Source organism: Balaenoptera borealis, assembly GCF_965194805.1.
Source record: "Balaenoptera borealis genome assembly, chromosome: 15".
Classification (NCBI taxonomy): domain Eukaryota; kingdom Metazoa; phylum Chordata; class Mammalia; order Artiodactyla; family Balaenopteridae; genus Balaenoptera; species Balaenoptera borealis.
The window spans coordinates 80,905,792-80,925,161 of NC_138871.1; the positions used below are offsets into that span (position 1 = coordinate 80,905,792).

General features: G+C 40.5%; 1 protein-coding gene across 2 annotated transcripts in view; it reads left to right on the top strand.

Annotated features, from left to right (window-relative positions):
- Positions 1 to 19,370, top strand: part of NBAS (NBAS subunit of NRZ tethering complex) — a 345,856-nt gene that overhangs the window by 238,944 nt on the left and 87,542 nt on the right. For both annotated transcript variants that reach the window (XM_082357496.1, XM_082357497.1), the window contains 2 exons: positions 8,671 to 8,921; positions 9,941 to 10,275. In XM_082357496.1, coding sequence (XP_082213622.1) covers positions 8,671 to 8,921; positions 9,941 to 10,275 — 586 coding nt within the window. The remainder of the gene's footprint in view (positions 1 to 8,670; positions 8,922 to 9,940; positions 10,276 to 19,370) is intronic.

Here is a 19,370-nt window from a genome sequence, read left to right on the forward strand (position 1 = left end):
TCCAGGATTTTACTTGGTCTGCCTTTTGGACAGTGACATCATTTGAGACAGAAAACACTAGTTAAGGACACAAGGTATTTCAGGGGAGGGTGAGGAAAAGGCAAAGGAATGGAAAAGTTATACACATTGAAATTCCCAAGAGGAAGGGTCAAGTAGACAGTGCATCTTACAGATCTGGAATTCAAAAGAGAAGGTGGAGCTGGAGATACTAATTTGGGAGCCATGTGCACATAGATGATAAATAAGCTATGTTGTGGGTGTGCTTTGGGTGATGAACATAGAATGAGAAAAGGAGAAGGACTTACGACAGACCTTGGGGACCTTCCACAGTTAGTGGTAGAGGAGGAGCTGCTAGCAAAAGGGACAAAAAGAGGGATCGAGAGGAAGGGCTCTTGTTCTAGGGAAGCTATGGGAAGGAATAGTTTCAAGAAGTGAGGGTAGTATTGAATGCTCAAGACCTGCTTATAATTCATCATCTTTAATTTTTATTAATATCTTTGAAATTCTACCCTCTACGTTTTAGTATTTATGAAATTGCTATATGGGTAATAGTGTTATCTATGATAAATATCGTACTGACTTCACCATTTTTGAGGCATAGAAATATGTTGAAATAAATGTTTCTTTTTTTTTTTAATTTATTTATTTATGGCTGTGTTGGGTCTTCGTTTCTGTGCGAGGGCTTTCTCTAGTTGTGGCAAGCGGGGGCCAGTCTTCATCGCGGTGCACGGGCCTCTCACTATTGCAGCCTCTCTTGTTGCGGAGCACAGGCTCCAGACGCGCAGGCTCAGTAATTGTGGCTCACGGGCCTAGTTGCTCCGCGGCATGTGGGATCCTCCCAGACCAGGGCTCGAACCCGTGTCCCCTGCATTGGCAGGCAGATTCTCAACCACTGCGCCACCAGGGAAGCCCCCAAATAAATGTTTCTTATTATATGCATATTGGCGTAAAAAAATCTTGGCATTTTATTAAATATCTTTTTCCTTTTGTTGAATGTTACATAAAAGGTTGTCATATCTGTACAAACAGGATGCGCCATTGGTCTCTGAATATATTATAAATTATCAGGTACTCTAGTAACGTGCAGGACTGTTCCCAGCATATCATTATACCTGATAGTGGTATGATTATACAGACACACGGAAATTACAAAAGCAGGAAATCATTACCTCCTGTTTTGTCATTACTTGTGAGTGACAAAACACCTAATATTGATTTAGCAAGTGGTGTTTGGTGCTTCATGTTCTTTACTTAAAAGCCTGTTGCCTTACTATTCAATCCAGCTTAGTAACACAAGTATTAAAGATCAGCCTTGTTAGTACAATAGAAATTGCCCAATATTTACTTGTTGAGTCAATGCCAGTGGGAAGTTAATAGGTCAGAGCTACAAGAAAAATAATGTTCTGTACCTTAGGGTTTTGTATTACCGTTCCTTTAAAAAAGTCATCTTCCCCCCTGAAGTTGATTTTTCCTGTAATTTTACATTCTCCTTCCTCTTGGTTGGATTTGGAGGTATTTCCTCGTCTCACCAAATGTACAGATAAGCAAACACACAGGTTGGGTGAGGCAGCATTGTGCAATAGAGCAGAAGCCTTCCAATCAAGAAACCTAGAGCAAATCCTGTGTCTCTCCAGCTGTGTGTCCCTGCACAAGAGAATTCAGTTCTCTGAAACTCATTTTCCTTTACTCTAAGTGAGGTGTCATAAAAATTAAATGACTTCCTGGTGAAATATCAAACCTACGGTACCTGACACATGATCCATCATTAATGGTAGTTTATGCCTGGAATTTCACTCCTGTAAGAAAGAGATAATTGTCGTAAACACCCAAACTTGAGTTCCTGGTCTCCTTTTTCCCCTTATTCTTCTGCATTTTCTTTTTTATTCTTGGTAGTTTTCAACATCAGTGATGGCTTTGGGCGGCTGTGTACACCTGGAGTCGGCTCCCTCTGGCGGACACTGCTTCTCCCAGGGCGTGTTCAGCTCCCTGAGCTCAGGGCTGATTTCTCACTCACCGCAGCCTTCACAGCCGTCTTCACCTCTAGACTGTTCTAGACACTTCGGTGCATCTTAGAGACAACATTCACTACCAGTGACGGCATGGGTTTTGGAATCAGGCCACATTTCAGGATCCAGCTCTGCTGCCCATAACCCCAACTGTGTACCTGGGCACGTCTCTTAATCCTCTTGAGTCACTGTTTTCTCAGTTAAGGGGCCCAGCATCCCCACCTGGTATGGTTGTAGAGATTAGAGAAAACCTGTGGAAAGCGTATAGCCGGGTAGCTCTTTAATACTGTCGAGATGATTCCTGTTATTGTTCTTGCCAGATCTGCTGATTCCATGTGTGTCTTTAAGTTTTGAATATGGGATCATTTTGAAATGGCAGAGGCTGCTTCTAGCTGATAGAATAGTACCACATTTGTTTATTCATTAAATATTATTATTATCTTTTTCCTAGTACCTTTGTGTTCCAAGCATAGGTTTAAATGCTGAACAAGACAGACACATCCTTACCTTTATAGAGCTTATATTCTAATTGGGGAGACCCCCATCACACACACACACACACAGTTAAAAACAACTAAAAAATAAATCGCTGGTCATACTAAGTACCATAAAGGAAATGCACAAGGAGCAGATAGGAAAGGCCTCTCTTGGACGTAAAAAGAGCTCACTATTGGAGAATGGAAGAAAAGGCATTTCAGGCAGAGGGAATGCGTTTCAGGCATTTCGGAAACAGGGATGTTCTTGGCATTTTTGAATAACTACAGGAACGCCTTTGTGGCTGGAGCGCTTGGAGCCTAGTGCGCAAAGGCCTACATAAGGGCCAGAAGGACCTCTCACTGTCAGCCTTGATAACACTCCATCTGTTCCTTCTTATTCAAACAGCAGACCTGAAGGCCACACATCCTACATCTTCATTTCGCTCTACTAGGTACTTTTCCATCACCCAGGGGATTAGTTACCCAAGTGATTTTGCTTGGGTGGCAGAGATCGTGATGCCTCTTCATCTCTGCTGGTTAGTCCAGTGGTGCCTCTTTCAGGCCCCTGGGAAGGGACTCTGGCTGTGCTGTGCTGTTCTGCACAGTCCATTTCATATTCCCTGGTAGGGTTTTTTTGGTCTCAAGTATAAGGATGGGCAAAGCATGCTGTAGCTGTGGGAGGTGAATGAACTCTAATGCATCTCCCTTTTCCTGCGTTGAACAGGAGTGACACAGAATCTCTGCCTGAGGGTTGCTGTTGCTTAGAGTCAGACTTGTGTCCAGATTGTCACATGGTAAAGAATTCTCAGTTCTGGCCTTCTCTTCTGGACTTAGTTGAGGAGTTTGAGAATAGTTGGTGTGTAGAGAGGGGATTGAAGGCAACTTAGCTTCTTAAAAGTATGTTATAACATTGAAAAAGAAGACAAGTAAAAATTCAAACCAGGAAAAATCCATTTAGAGTAGGAAGGCTGAATGTAGAAATTCAGGTCGTAGGTCTTACTTATTTTTTAAAATTGAGCCAGACATAAAGTTTTGATCTTTCTTTGGCCTAAAGAACCATGATCCTGGTCATGCCCGAGACTGTGATTCGCATTGTACATAAGAAGAAATCTTCCAGTCCTAAAAATGGAAGAACTGATTCCTACCATCACCAAAATGGAAGCAATTGTTTCCATGTGTCTGCAGCCTTCCTTTCCATGTTGTGATTCTTAAGGCCACTTTTCCCCCAGATAGGAAAAAATTCCTGACTCTGGCACAAAACGTAATAAGCAAAAAGATGCATTTTGGGGCCTGTTTTCGTCTGTGGAAAGTGCACAGTCTTTGGATCCTGCAGGTCTGGGTTTAAATCGTGGCTCTGTGACCTCCTTCTCGTGTGTACATGGTGGGCAAGTTGTTTCATCTCTCTATTCCTAAGTTTCCTCCTCTGCAAAATGAGTATTCTTATTCCATTTTGCAGAACTGCCCTGAGATTTGAGAGATTTATACAAAATGCCTGACATGTAATAGATGCTCAAAGGAAAAAAAAAGTAGTTGCTATTGTTAATTCCGGAAACAGACCAGATTTACTGAACTCACCCTCTGACCGCTATCAGCCTAACATGGCAAATCTGATTTTTTAACAATTATTTTTCAGGACAGTGTGGGTATCAGTTATAATATACCTGCTTTGTGAGAATTAAATGAGATGACATAGTACTTAACGTATAAGATGTGTTCAGGAAATGATGCCTATTGCTGTTTCTGTGCTATGGTGTCTTTTAAAATATTTTTTTGTTGGAGAGGTAATAATATGAGACTACATAAACCAGTCAGAATTGACATTTTATGAGAAATGAAAAAGCTTAAGGGGTCAGAGTTGTCCTTATGGAGGAGACGAAACCTATTCACATGGGCTTCTTTCCATGTCACTACTCTGTCCACAGAAAACGTTCCACAAAGGAACTCACCAAATATTAGTGTGACAGGAAACAGACTCCAAGGTACTCATTATTGATTCTCTCATCAACTGTGTAGGTGACCTTGCAGAGTTAAAGTTCATTGTTTGGTTTGCAAAGACACTTGGCTAAAATGTTGGAAAAACTGGAAAAGGCCATGATTATTTTTTTTACCATGTTTCCCCCGCATAATCACATATTCACCTGTCAGGCAGCACTGCAGGTCAAGTCTGCCACATCCAGTTCATTCTGAGACATTTGTGTGGCAAATATCTTGGACTGTTTCCCTCAGGTCGGAGTAGTTATGATTTAAAGGGTAGAATTGTGTCTTCCCACAGCAATCAGTGGTGGAGGCCTATTCACCCATGGTCATGATCATTCATGTGGATTTCTGTATCTTCACACTTTTAGGATTAGTCTTTGGGGGAAAATGCTTAGAAGTTTCTGCATCTGAGCTATGTGGACCAGTGGACCCCATCCCTTTGCTCTCTCCAGCCTTTCCCAGGAGCTCTCTCCCTCTCGCCTTCTTTATCTCCTCTTCAGTCAACTCATGGAATTGTATCAATATTATCACTCAGTCTCAGATTGAGTAAAGTAAAATGCATTTAAATAAATTTGTTTCCCTCCATGAATATAAGTCCTTTCAATTCATGCTGTTCTTGAATCACAGTTTTGGCTGATTGACAACTCGAAGCCATTACAGAATCCCTTAATCATGGGATTAGTACTAATAACTTATTCCTTGTGCCTTTAGTACAACTAATGCTAATTTTCTTCTTGTAGTTAATCTCTGAAAGTTAAATTTGCACCATATATATACTTATATATATGTGTGTGTATATACATTTATGTGTATATATATATATTTATATGTGTGTGTGTGTATATATATATGTGTGTGTGTGTGTATATATATATATATATATATATATATATATATATATATATATTAGTTGCCTTATAGCTAAAGCTTAGAAAAACCACTTAAACAGTTGTTAAGGGTAACCATTGATTTGATCAGTGAAAAGTCCACAGTAGTTTCATGGTATTTCTTCCTACTCTCTTGAATGTGGGCTCTTTGGAATTGTCTTCTAAGCAGAGATTTCATTTCTCGTTCCAAAAGGAAGATAACAGCATCTTTCGATAGGAACTATTAAAATGGGTTATCAATTACTGGCATCTATGAAAGATCTTAGTACCTTGTAATTTACTGAAGAGGGAGGTTTTCGAGTTTATCATGTGTCAGTAAAAGTATTCCAGCATCTCTCTTCGCAAGATAATTAGGGAAAATTGCACATCAGGCAAACTAAACTGCAGGCACAGAAGAATAGATGGGTGGGCGAGGGGGGAAAGTAACGTTGACTGAGAGAGACTGTATTCAGAATCAAGTCGAACACAGATGGACTAAAGCTGTTGTGGTTTAGCCATTGTCCATTGTGTAGATGAGTCTCGGACACTCTGCTTGCCAGGGGATAGCAGTGAAGTGTGACAGGAGAACTCTCTTAGATTACTGCCCCTGAGAGAGAACTAATGTCTGTCACAGAAAGAATCCTGGTTTTGAAATGGTTGTTAGTGAGGGCGCTTACGCTGCATTGGTTGACGGCTGCTTTGTGACTAGGTGAGCGGCCCCAGCCATGCAGAGTCCAGACAGATCTGGACGCTCGGTCTTAGGCGTCACTTAAGCTCTCTGATGACAGTCTCTCACTCGCCTGCCACAGTAATCCGTGGAATAAGTGCAGGGTTTCTTTCCTCTTCCATCGGGAATGTCGCTCTGATTGCGAGTCTTTGTCAACATGAATCATCTTAATGGGATGACGCAGTTTCTTATTTCCTTCTTCACTGCGTTGTTTTCAGACTTCACTTTGCAAATTATGAAGGAACATCAGGAATTCTGTGACTTTCATATGCCACTGGGTGTACAGTACGGGGGTACCCTGGAGATATCGCAGGTTTGGTTACAGACCACTGCAGTAAAGCCAGTATCACAATAAAGCTAGTACATGAATGTTTTTGTTTCCCAGTGCATATAAAAGTTACATTTACACTATACTATAGTCTATTAAGTGTGCGAAAATATGTCTAAAAAACATGTGCAGACCTTAATTAAAAGATACCTTATTGCTAAAACAATGCCCAATTACAATAGGAACATCAAAGATCACTGATCACAGATCACCGTAACAGATATAATAATAAAGAAAAAGTTTGAAATATTGCAAGATTTACCAAAATATGACACAGAGACACGAAGTGAACAAACTCTGTCGGAAAAATGGCACCAGTGGACTTGCTTGACCCAGGGGTGCCACCAACCTTCCATTTGTAAAAAAAAAAAAAAAAAATGCAATGTCTGTGAAGCGCAATAAAGCAAAGCACAATATAAAACGAGGTCTGCCTGTATCTTTCAGGGATGACCTTGCATTCTTTGAATAGTGATAGTATCCGAAGAGTTTTGAAATAGCCATCCATTTATACTCACTATTTCCTGTACAGGCCTTGTGCTTTCTTGTCTTGATACTTTTGTTCATATTATTTCTGCTACAATACCAAGCTCAAGTACTTCTCTCAGTAAGCCTTCTGGTGTCATCGATATCTACCTCCTCTGAAGTGACAACTTTAGTGACCCCACTCGTAACTGGAATATAATTGCATGTCCTTTGTCAGCCCACACCATTATTCTGCAGTGTTTCTTAAGTATGTATAATGCAACTGGATTTCCACACTGCTGGATGAGAGCTCTGTGTTGTAACTCTATACCCTCCCCAGTGCTGAGCACAGGGCCTTGTCCGTAGAGGACACCTAAGTTTTTGTTCATTCTCCCATCTATTTGGCATTCATAAGGCACATGTCGAGTGTTTCCTTTGCACCACACACTGGTGCTTGGTACTGAGAAGCTAAAGCTGAAGAAGATGTGTTACCATCTTTGCCATCAAGTGGTACATGGTCTAGTGAGGGAGACAGGCAAAGTAATAAATAGTTAAAGCATGTTATGAATAGACGGATACTCTGGGACATTTTTATAGACCAGGGACATTTTTATAGATAGGGATATTTTTGTAAATGTTTGAACCGTGTCTTAATAGAAAAATAGGATTTCTCTTGAAGTGAAAGTTAAAAGAGCATTTTTGAATTGCTTGATATTTTGACTTTATAAATCGCTGCTGTTACCCCAAGTATTATCACATCCTGATACAAATTTTAAAGTATATTGTGTATTAACTTTACGTAAAACAAAAACATGTCTTGGCACTTAGGGGGAATTCCAATAAACAGGGTATCGTATTTCGGAAGAGTTGCTTTTAAATGATATGAAACCTAACTTTGATCCTGTCAGAGGTCTCACTTCCTGCTCCCAGGTACTTTCATTGCTGCTCTACGAACCCTGGAAGCTGGGAGTTTCTGTTAGTGCCAAAGGCTGCTTGAAGGCCTCTTACGGTTCGAAAGCTTGAAACTCATCCCGCGTGGGACGTTGGGATTATGCTGGGCAGGAGGCACGGTGTTCTGTCCAGGGAGAAGCATGAGACCAAAATTAAGCCCTCCCCGTCACCCAAAAAACACAAACTGATCAACCAAACAGAAGTCCTTAAATGTTTTTTTCAAGAGTTTAACCTTAAATGACTTAAAAAAAAAATTATAAAGACAGCTAAGTCAGGATGAAAATATTGATATGTACTTTATTCAAGTGGCATTCGTTACTACAGATAATTCAAGTGAAAGTGCAAGTATCTCTTCTTTTCTATTTTAATTCTGTTTGAACACAGTATCAAGGTTACGTCTACTATCAGTTCAGGCCTCTTTGATATAAAATTTATGCCTAAAAGTTGGGGTTGTTTCTTCACTTCTCTATTTCCTAAATTCCTGAAATAATAAATTTGTTTACATTTCTATAATGAAGCTCAGGTTTTAAATTTTTCTTGTGATATGAATAAATAATGCATAGTAGAAGGTGACAGATATGGGTTCATTTCCTAGCTAGTAAGCACTGGGCAGTTCTCTGTAGAGAACTACAGGGTACTGTAGACCTGCATGAGACAACATGAAAATCAAATAGTACCATTTGAAACACATTTGTTTCCCTTTATATAAACTACCTGTACACACTGGTGGTTTCCTGTCTTTGATTAGGCAGCAAGAAGGGATTTGTAAGAAGTAGCCTTTCTTCCTAGGTTTCCAAAAAAAAAAAAAAAACATGTTGTTTAATAAAGGAACCCAATCTTACCAATCTTAGCATACTTTCTTTGTCCTTAATTTCAGTCTGTCCACAGTAGAAATTGAAAACCGAGCCCAGGCCCTTCATCTCTTCGAGACGTTGAAGACCAATCCCGAAGCCTTTCACAAGCACATGGTCAAGTATATTTACCCCACGATTGATGGCTTTGATCATGAAAGACTGCTGTATTATTTCACTCTGCTGGAAAGCTGTGGCTGTGCAGATTTGGGGAAATACACCATTAAACCAGAAACCCACATTCGGCTGCTAAAGAAATTTAAGGTAGTTGCATCAGGTAAGTTAATCATTTTCCTGCTTGAACCCATTCTTTAAATTTAATCTAGGGCAGTTTTCTATATATACAATCCTGTTCCTGCATTGTGGCTGGCATAACTGTGAAACCACCGTATTTTTATGCTAATAGACTTTATTCTGTCTCCAACTCCTTTACTTACTGTTGAGGGAATTAAATACTGGAGAAACTTAAGTCACACAGTGACTTATCGCAGACCTGGTACTAAAATCCAAAGTTTCTGACTAGTACACCAAAGGTTTTTTCCCTGCTTCCACTGGTTATATTTTATCTACATAAATGACAAGGCTGAGACACTTCCCAATAGGCAATTGGGCAGAGTTTCACTTAAGTGGACCTACATGTTTAAAGTATGTATGGAACCCTTAAAATAAGAGCCTTTGAATCTTTGATAAATTGTGGAAATCTTTAGAATGGTGTCTGTGTGTCTTTAGCTCATAACTAAGAAATTAACCGTGTTAATACCTCTCAAATCTGTATGATACTTTACAATTTACAAGGCACTTGCAAAGCTGCATTCATCTGCTGTTCGTAACAATTGTATTTACTTCAGTTTATCAGTGGTTTACTGAGTAGCTGAATTAGACCCTGGACTAGACACAGAGGAAAGGGAGTAAGATTCAATCCCTGCCTTCAGGTAGCTGATGAGATACTAGATGAATAACAAATGAATATAGTGCAGTGTGGTGAGCGCACGGATAGAAGACATAGGTGCCATGGGGGGATTGAAGAAGCGAGGAGATATAGCCATCTCCAGGGTACAAATGAGGACACTGGGGCTCACAGCAGTTGAGTGACCTGTTCAGGGTCGCACAGTTGGTTAAGTTGCAGGCAGCGATTGGAACTCCGATCTTCTGATGGGTCTCAGTGACAAACGAAGCTGTGCTGTAACTAAATCTTTTCATTCAGCCACGCAGAGGGGCTGTGTGTGTATTTGAAAGCTCCTGTATGGTTATCTTGGAATGAACTACTCTCTTTTTTTCCCCTTTTCTTTCCGATAGGTCTTAATTACAAAAAGCTGACAGATGAAAACATGAATCCTCTTGAGGCATTGGAGCCGGTCCTTTCAAGTCAAAATATCTTATCCATCTCCAAACTTGTTCCCAAAATCCCTGAAAAGGATGGGCGCATGCTTTCCCCAAGCTCTCTGTACACCATCTGGTTACAGAAGTTGTTCTGGACTGGAGACCCTCACCTCATTAAACAAGTCCCGGCGTCCTCCCCCGAGTGGCTGTGCGCCTATGACGTCTGCATGAAGTACTTTGATCGTCTCCTCCCAGGTCACCTCATCACTGTGGTGGATGCAGTGACCTTTTCTCCAAAAGCTGTGACCAAGGTAACGAAAAAGAGAGGCGTTTAAAGTAGATTGGCCGCTTTAGAAGAAATGAAAATCGCTCTTACGTTCTGTCGATTTTGTTTTTATTTGCTTTCTTGAAATAGGGAATACTTACATGTTTGGCAGTTTTGTTTTTTGTCAAGCCTGAGGTATTTTAATTGGGAGATCATTTTCCTCTATCACAGTTGTGCAGGTAATATAAATCAGGCTTAACTGTTCTAACTTGCACGTACATTTTGTTCATGTTATAGTTCTCATAATATGTCATTTTATAGTAAATATTCCATCCTGTTCTTTCCAATTGACGAGTGGAAAGAACCTCCAGTGCCAAGCCCACATTACTTGCACTCAGAGCCAGGCTAACAACTTAGCGATGATTAAATCCAGGTCTTAAAAAAGTTTCACGTGAATACTACGTAGTACATGACTTGGTGGTAGAATTACCCATGTGAGTCTGTGTGGCAGTTTCCAATGTCTGCTCCATGCCCAGGTCTGAGCCCTTTAATTGGACTCTAATTTCTCCTCTCGATCCTTCAACATTGTAGAGTTTCACACAAAATAGATAACGTGGGTTCTTCTCCTCCCCTTCTTGCCCTCTCACCCAGACACCACTATTCAACAAATGTGAATTTCTCATTGCTTGGACACGGGGCGTCATCTCTCCTAGAAAATCTCCCAGCCGCTGGTCTCAACTGCTGAACTGCATTGCGTTTGGAACTTCCTTTCATTTTCTCTACCCTACCTTTGCTGCTGCCTTCTCTTTCCCCCAAGTTGGCAAGTCTGCCCAGGACCCTATCCCATGAATTTTTATTCTAGCTATTATTATCATGAAAATTGAGTGTAGAGGCTAAGAATCCAAGTCATTCATTTGGAGGTTGGCCCAGGTAGATGTTCAAACATCTATGGGGAATACTAGTTTTAACTAACTTGCTAGATTAATAGTTGTGGATAAGCAACGACTTCATTTCCTTATTATTGTAACTCAATGAACTTAGTTAATAACTTGGTTTTAAATTTTATAACCACTGCTATAAAGAGGAGATAATCATTTTTGTTGTTTTTAAGGAAAAAAGTAAGGATGATTGTAAAGGGATGTAGCATGACGTATTTGAAAATAGCACGGGTTTAGAGTCATATGGCTTTGAACTTTGAACCTGCCACTTAACCAGCTCCGTGGTTTAGCCTCAGGAATCTCTGTTAACTTCTGCCTTCTTCAGGCAGAGGCAGTGACTGAGGAATCTTGAAATAGATGATAGTATTATCCTACTTTTAATAGGTGAGGAAACGGAGGTTCAACAAAGTTAATTTGGTAATAGAGGAGCCACAATTTCAACTCAAGGAGGCTTTTTCCAGGGCCTTTGCTCTTAACCACTGAATGGTACTATTTCTAAGAAGTCGTAGAACAAACAGCTAGAGTCAAGGGACCTGGAGCCTTTGTAGGGACCGTGGGAGAACAGTGGGGCCAGAGAGCCCCAAACATTTTCAGTCCAAGCGGAGCACCCTGTCTCGGGATGTTTCCAGAGCGGGGCTGAGCCTAAATGAGGAAAGCCCGGCAGGAACCTCGCATTGTCTGGGGAAAGACAGGAGTCCAGCAAATATTGGGTGAATCTCCAAGGATGAGAAGAGGTTTGAGTCCAAGTAAGTACTAGCAGTGCCAGAAGTACGAACTGGAGGGAAGGGGCTGAACCAAGCAGGGAGGTGAAATCCAAGGAAATGGCTCCAGAGCTGGGACCTGTGAACCTTCTGAAGGAGCTTGACAAACAACCTGACTGGCCAGGAAGATGGAGGGGCCCAGGGTGAAGGAGGTTTTACATATTTTATATGAGGGCAGAGACAAAGCCCAGCACGGCCAGCCAGGGCCACGTGCTAATTGTGAGCACGGATATGGGGTGGACAGACAGCCTAGACTTTCCGACAGCAATTATTTACTCCTGATTAAACAAACTTAGGAGTTGGATGTAGAGTCGACTCGGTTTTAGTTGGTGTTTATGATGTTTTAAGTTACAGCACCTTCTCATCACCTTAGTTTCTTAATTGTATATCTTTAAGATGCCCTCCAACCACGAGAAAATGTATGACACAGTTGTTTGTGGACATATGTGCATTTTTTCCTGAGGTAAAGATGCATAGCTGACCCAGTAGGGATTGAGTCAGTTAATTGTGGCATTGCTTTCTCTTAGCTCAGATGGTGTAATTCTCAGCAAGATATTCTTTTACTGTAAACTATGTTAGGAGGTAGTTTTCTACTAAGTCAAATAAGGTATAGAAAAGTGAGAGAGATAAATTAATTTGATATCTTTAGTCCAGCTTTATATTTGTTCTCATTTTATTAATTGGCAAGCTTTAAATTTTCCATTCAGAGAGGGAAAGTATAAAGTTTAGATACAATGCATGTTTGTTTGAAATCACACAGTGCTATTCTAGAGAGAGAGAGAGTATAAAATTCATATTGAAATACAACCCTCACATGTCAGAGGACACATTTGGAAAAGGAAATGCGGCTGGATGTGGCCAAGTTTGCAAAACACCAGATGTTGCCACAGCTTGTACATGGTGTTAAAAATGTAGAATAAGTGTATACTACTCAAATATAGTGTGCAGTTTTCAAACGTTTACCCACATCTAATTCAGAGCCAAACTTTTGGAAAGAACTGGTGAACGTCCAGAGTGCCTAACGAGAACAGTAAGCAATCAGTTCAGAGAGGAATATCCCCAAAGCCTGAATTTAGTACCCATTCCATAATGAAATAAGCCAGAGGAGGCTCTTCGCCTTCATGGTAATAGTCGTTTGCACTAGCAGAATTTGTAGAAATCCTGGGGAGAATATTCACAAAGCATCATATGTCATGTAGGCCAAGAGTGAATTTGCACGACATTCGAGGTGATGAATATGCAGAAGGGAAAAGAATACAAATGTTTAAAGTGCATTGGCTCCAATTCTGAATTGTTGCATTTCAGTTGAGTTAGGTCAGAGTTGCTCTCCTATTGCTTTTCCGATTCAGTAATTAGAAACATTTTTGTAGAAGGGTCAGAGAACAAGTTAGTGAGTTAGAAATCAGGAAAGTGGTCGACAAAGCTGAAATGCAGGTCAGAACACTATTTGCCTGGTTCAGATATGATGTGGTTAGATAAGGGGGTGCTTGCATGTAACCCCAGCCTTCGTGTTTTACACTCAACACTCGCTCTCAATTGCTGGTATAGTTACATCCAAAAATAAGGACGTGGAAAATCCTCCTCCTACTTAGGAAATGCTACTAAGAAGTTGGCCCGAATCCTTCTTTAAAAACCCCAGGTGATCACAGAAGTAGAAGAGGTCTTCTAGTATCCTAGAACCCTGATGCTTCTCAACCTGGAATTGGGTAGGCGTTTACCACCCTCTCCCCACCCCACGTGCACCCTGTGTTTCAGCTCCTACCATTTGTTTTTGATGGGAATATATCTCCTTTGAGTTAGAGCAGAAAAATTCTTGAGAACCTCTTCTTTAGTCTGACCTCTGACCTTCAAGTGTCATTTCTATTGATAATTAAGCCACTGCTTCTGCTTCTATATTTATTTATGCACACACACACACACACACACACACACACACACACACACACACACACATGTATAAGGAATCTTTCTTTTTCTTCTTATATTTCCCACTTTTTGGTTCTGCCTTCTGAAGCTGTGGACACAGCATAAGGGCATCTCTTTTTCATATGACTGTTCAAATTCTTGAACTAGGCTACTATTTCCTCCCTTATTCTATTATCTACACTACTTGCTAGAGGAATAAATTTATCTAGACTACTTGCTGGAAGAATAAATTTGTCTTAAAAATCATGATATGATCTAAAACTAAAATTTATTTCATAAGTTTAAGTCTCAATCAAAAGGCTGCACTGTAGCTGTAACTTCAGTGTCTTTCCAGTGCTAATACTGTCTTTTCACTAAGGATGGGAGTGCATTTTTCACCATCATGAGCAACTGGTGTCTGAAATCTATATAAAAATGTTTAGATAAGGCATACTTCCTAATTGCATGGCATAATATATGACTTTCTGATGCATAAATCAAATGCATATTATGTAAATTCACTAAGTATTTAGGCATTACTGTGTGCCATATTACAATATTAGTTGCCATTGGAGACATCAAGATGTAAAAGACATGCCTGTAAGAAACCTAAAATGAAGGATTTCTTTTCTTTACAGTAAAATTATTATAATTGAGAGTTACACTCCCGGTGAAATTAGAAGTTCCTTGAGGGCAAGGATGTTGCCTTTTATCTCAAATGCTCCAGTGTCTAGCATAGTATAAAGTAGGGACTCCTCAATGTGGTTGTTCAAATAATTATTATCGTAGACTGGCTATTCTTAAATCTTTTGATCTTTGGATGCCTTAATATTCTTAAAAATTGTTGAGGACCCTAAAAAGCTTTTGTTTATGTAATATCTGTTGATATTTGGCATATTAGAAATTAAAACCAAGACATTTTAAAAATATTTGTTTAATTCATTTATAGGTTAATTCATATATAAATCCATTTATAGGTTGACATGAATAGCATCTCTTGATGGAAAATGGAAATATAGCATTTCAAAAAGAAAAAAATAATGAAAGTGACATCATTTTACAGTCACATGTCTGGCTTAATAGAACACAGCTGGGTTCTCGCGTTTGTTTCTGTATTCAATTTTTGTCGTTTTGGTTGAAGAAAATGAAGAGCTTTCAGCCTTACACAGATACAAGGTAGAAAAGGGAGGAGTGCTTTAATAGCCTATGGTGTCATTTTGGGTGTTCTTTGATGCTACTGTGAAACTCAACAAATGATAGATTCTTAAAGACTAGGTGTAGTGTGGAATCAGAAACCCTATCCTTGATCTTTCTGTGCTCTATTATATTAAAACTGTTGTTCTGGATTGCACTTTCATTGGATCTTTTACCCGTGTATGATTTGGAATATAATGCATTTGGCGTTTGGAAAATTGGCTCGCTGAGTTATACAAATCATCCAAATGTTGATACAGTGCATTATACGTTATCAACAAAGTCACATGGGTTATTCTGAACGCCCATCTTATCCAGTGAGTTTTTAAGTATTGGGAAGTTGTCAAGGTCACAGTGGTAGGCACAAGTTTTCCAAAACTCTAATTTTTGCTTGAAAGCTTCAATTGTATCATTGGCAACAAATACTGTGAGTTATTTTCCTGGAAGTGACACGCTCACTTTGTTCACATTGGAGAAAATGTTTGCCACGTATTCGAGTCTGAATAGCTATAGTTTGTCTACCTGTTGTTCTTTCAAGCACAAATGGTAATGCGTGCCAAAGCAGCTGCTCCAGCTACTCATGACTCAGTCACACAAATGCTTTTTCCTGACTACGCTTCAGTACACAGTGAGATGTTTCATGTGTATCTCTCAGTTCTTCACTTAGATGTGCACTCAGTGGTTGAGATTTAATAAAATCAATCATTTTTACTCCTTCATCAAGAACATTCTCAAGTGAAATGCCAGTGGAGAACACAGTGACACGTAGTACATTTTGGTGCCACTCCCTTGATTGTGCAAAGTCCCCACAGTTTTATCCACCATTGCTTTTTCACCATCATATAAGTGTCAACATAGTGAAAAAAGGTAAATAATGTTTTAGTGGTAAAAGTCAAAAAGGTGAACAATTTTGACTTTGCAGACCTCTTGAAAGAGTCATGGACTCTTGTGGTTTGTGGACCACACTTTGAGAACCACTGTCGTAGGATGTTGTTTCCAAAACGACAGCCAACCTTGATGCCCACATGAAAGAGCATTTCAACTTCCTAAATGTTTGTAATTTAAATAATAATGAAGATATGTCTGGTAAGTGCATAAAGGATTGTCTTAAAATTTCAGTTTCTCAAAATAGTTTAATTTCTAATCAGCTTTCCAGATGTGGACGTGTCAGAAAGAATTTGAAAATGTAAATGGAATGTGTACATGGTAATATCATTATATCATCCTTTGGATTTATGAGCTTGCAATATATTTTTTCCTTCTACAGATTTCCTTTTATAACTTTTTAGCTAGTATTTATTTTTTAATATTACTCAAGCTAAGCAGGGCGTTCTCTGGGAGAGACGTATAAGAAAAGAGAAGGGGCTCAGAGCAAGGGTGCAGCTCCTGCGGGGCACTCCTTCAACCTGGTGTCCTCAGCTTTATTCCCAGGCCAGGATCTCAGCTCAAAGAAGAGGTGATTTTTTTTCTGGGGCCTGGATGCAATAGAGTATGAGGATGGTGCTTAATCGTGGTTCCACCCCGCCTTCACTCGTAGCCCCTTCTAGAATTCAGAGAGATGAAAATAAATATCAACAATAAATAAATATTGTTGGAAAAGCTGGAATTGGGGAGCATGGCCTGGATCTGCAGCCCAGTGGTCTGTCTTTCACAAAAGTTCACACTTGTTTGAAATTTGACTAGTTAGAGCTGCTGTAGAAAGTAATTCTAGAGGGAAGCCAAGGATGAGTGCACACTGAGGACAGGCGGGGCCGACGGGGAGTAGCCGCGTTACACGTGGCTTTGAAGTCTGCTCTCCTCCTGTGGGGAGGAATAAGGAGGGGAGAGATGCCAGAAGTGCTCTTCCTGTGGTTTCTGCCTGTTGGTTGGAGTGAAAGTTTTCTCCTCATAATGGAAAGATGAGGAGAGGGCAATGGGCGTTTTGTTTCCTTAACTAATTCAGCTTAATAATGAAACCTCTTGCCAGTGAGGGGAGAAAGGAGTCCAGGGTCTGTCGGGACCTGGTCCTGACGTCCCCTCTTCCTGGGGCCACACCTCTTGTACCTATGAGTCTCGCGGCGTGTCCTCCTGGGATCAGTAGTGGCAGCGGCACAGCTTGTGCTTCTGAAAACTCTGAGATAGGTCAGAAGAGCACAGTCTTCTGACTCCCTGCGGACTAGGCTAAAAATCTACTCTCTCTTCTATTTCCTATCTCACATTTTGCCCAACTGGAATGATGACTAAAACTCATCAGAAGTTAAGCAACAAGCTTAAATGAGAGTAGAAATATGCCAAGTATTACAGGTCAGCAACTTTAAAACGGCCCAAATTTAAATTCTCATTATTAAATTCCCAGGAAGAAATTGACATCCTTAAGATCAGATCCTCTTGCCCTTTTAGTTAAAGTTCAATTACATCAAAATCCAAAATTCATAAGTTCAACAAAAGTAAAGTTCAAAGATGATATTCCTGGTTTCTGCTCTGTCTTAGCCAGAGAGGCCTGAGTTAGGTGTCTGGGTAATATCAGGTTCCTTCAGCAGAATATACCTTCTTACACTTGAGGAGTATAGCTTCTTCAGAAAATCTGAAGTTAAGTTAATCCCACCCGAAGTTTTCCATGCATCTCATTTTTTAAAACTCTAAAAGAAAATGAGAAAAAAATTAAAACAGTTTCAGCGTCAGCTCCATTGCTGTGTAATTTAGGAAACTCAAGCGAATCACCAGCCCTGAAACAGCCAAGGGAAACAAGGTTCCTGAATCCTGTTCTTAGTTCAATCCAAATACACATTCCTAGAATGCTGGAGAACAGGGAGGTGGCTTGGTGGTGTGGGAGCAGAGGAGAGTCGGCAGAGAAAAGCTTACTGAGTTTAGCTTTGCCAGCATATCAGGTCAAACCAGATGTCTAGAGCTTGGTTGGGCAGGTCTCCCATCAAGGGGTTCAATGTGGTGTGTGTTCTCCATATGGAGGAAGGGAAAATACCCATCCACACTGTCTGCTCTCTGAGACTGACTTATTTTACATGTCCCTGCCTGCAGTCACTCTGCCTTCCTAATGTCCATTTCCCCATTTAAGCTCTGTGTTCCTCCAGTTAAGTGTCCCGGTGGCCACTGTCTCTGTCTTATTGCTATGGAATCCCACTTGTCTCAGAATCCTGTTCCCTGGGGAGCTTTGCCACTCATGCCCATGTTTGTTTCTGCTGAAAACCATCTGCAGTAGATCTCTCAACTGAAATCAGTGTAGATGTTTTTGAAACCTGTGCCCCTAAGGACCTGGGGAGGACTGTTAACCTTTGCTTTGTGCTTGCATCTGAATTGTATGCTTGTGCTCCTTCCATGGGCATAGAAGTATTTCTATCATATCTTTGGGGTTTGATGAGGAAAGAGCAATAAATAGCATCTTGTCTTCCCAAGTTGCAATCAGTTAAGAGATAGAGAGATCAGCTAGATGGAAACTAAAGTCACTTTATTGTTGAGAGGATTGGAGTGTCGACCATGGCTTGATTTTCCATGGTCAGCCTTCCTCATACTTGCTCCCTGCCCAGATCTTCAGACAACCCTGCCAAGCACAAGGATAGATCTGGAGAGCATGTGTGCTTTCTCAGAAGGGCTGCCTCGCAACTTGATTCCCGCTCATGGGACCCAGAGAGGTGGCCTCTGGATTAGTGCTGTCTAATAGAACTGTGATGTGAACCACTTGTGGAATTTGAAATTTTCTAGTAGTCACATTAAGCAAAGAAACACAAAATAGGTGAAATTGTCCTAAATATTACCATTTCAACATGTAACCAGTATAAAAATATGAATGAGATATTTTAACATTCTTGTTTTTGCATACTCTTTGCCATCTGTTGTGTACTCAGTACCTGTCAACATAGACTAGCCACATTTCAAATGCTCAATAGCCACATGAATGTATTGGACAGATAATGCTTCTCTGGAACCAAAGTCTGCGGTTTACCCTTTTGTCTCACAAACGTTTACCACTGAAAGGACAAGAGCAGAAGAAAAGTGTACTCTCCTCACAGGCAGATCTCAAAAAGAAAGGGAAGGGACTAGCCACCCATCATCAGTTTCTTCCTCAGCTGTCACTCCTCCTCCCCCAGGAGTGCAAGGTGAAGAGAGGAGCAGGACTTACCTCCTTGGGACCCATCGGGGGGACTTCCTGCTTTACGGGCCCAGGTAGGAGCTGCAGAGGAGGAGAAAATGGTTCCTGCCACACATACTAAATGAATGTCAGGCTAAAAATAAATTAAAGACCTTAGGAGTTATCTGTCATCTGCGGAAGTCACGGTACGTGCCATGTAATAATAGTAGTAATAGCTCCCATTTATCGTTCACTGATTATGTACCGGGCACTGGTTCTC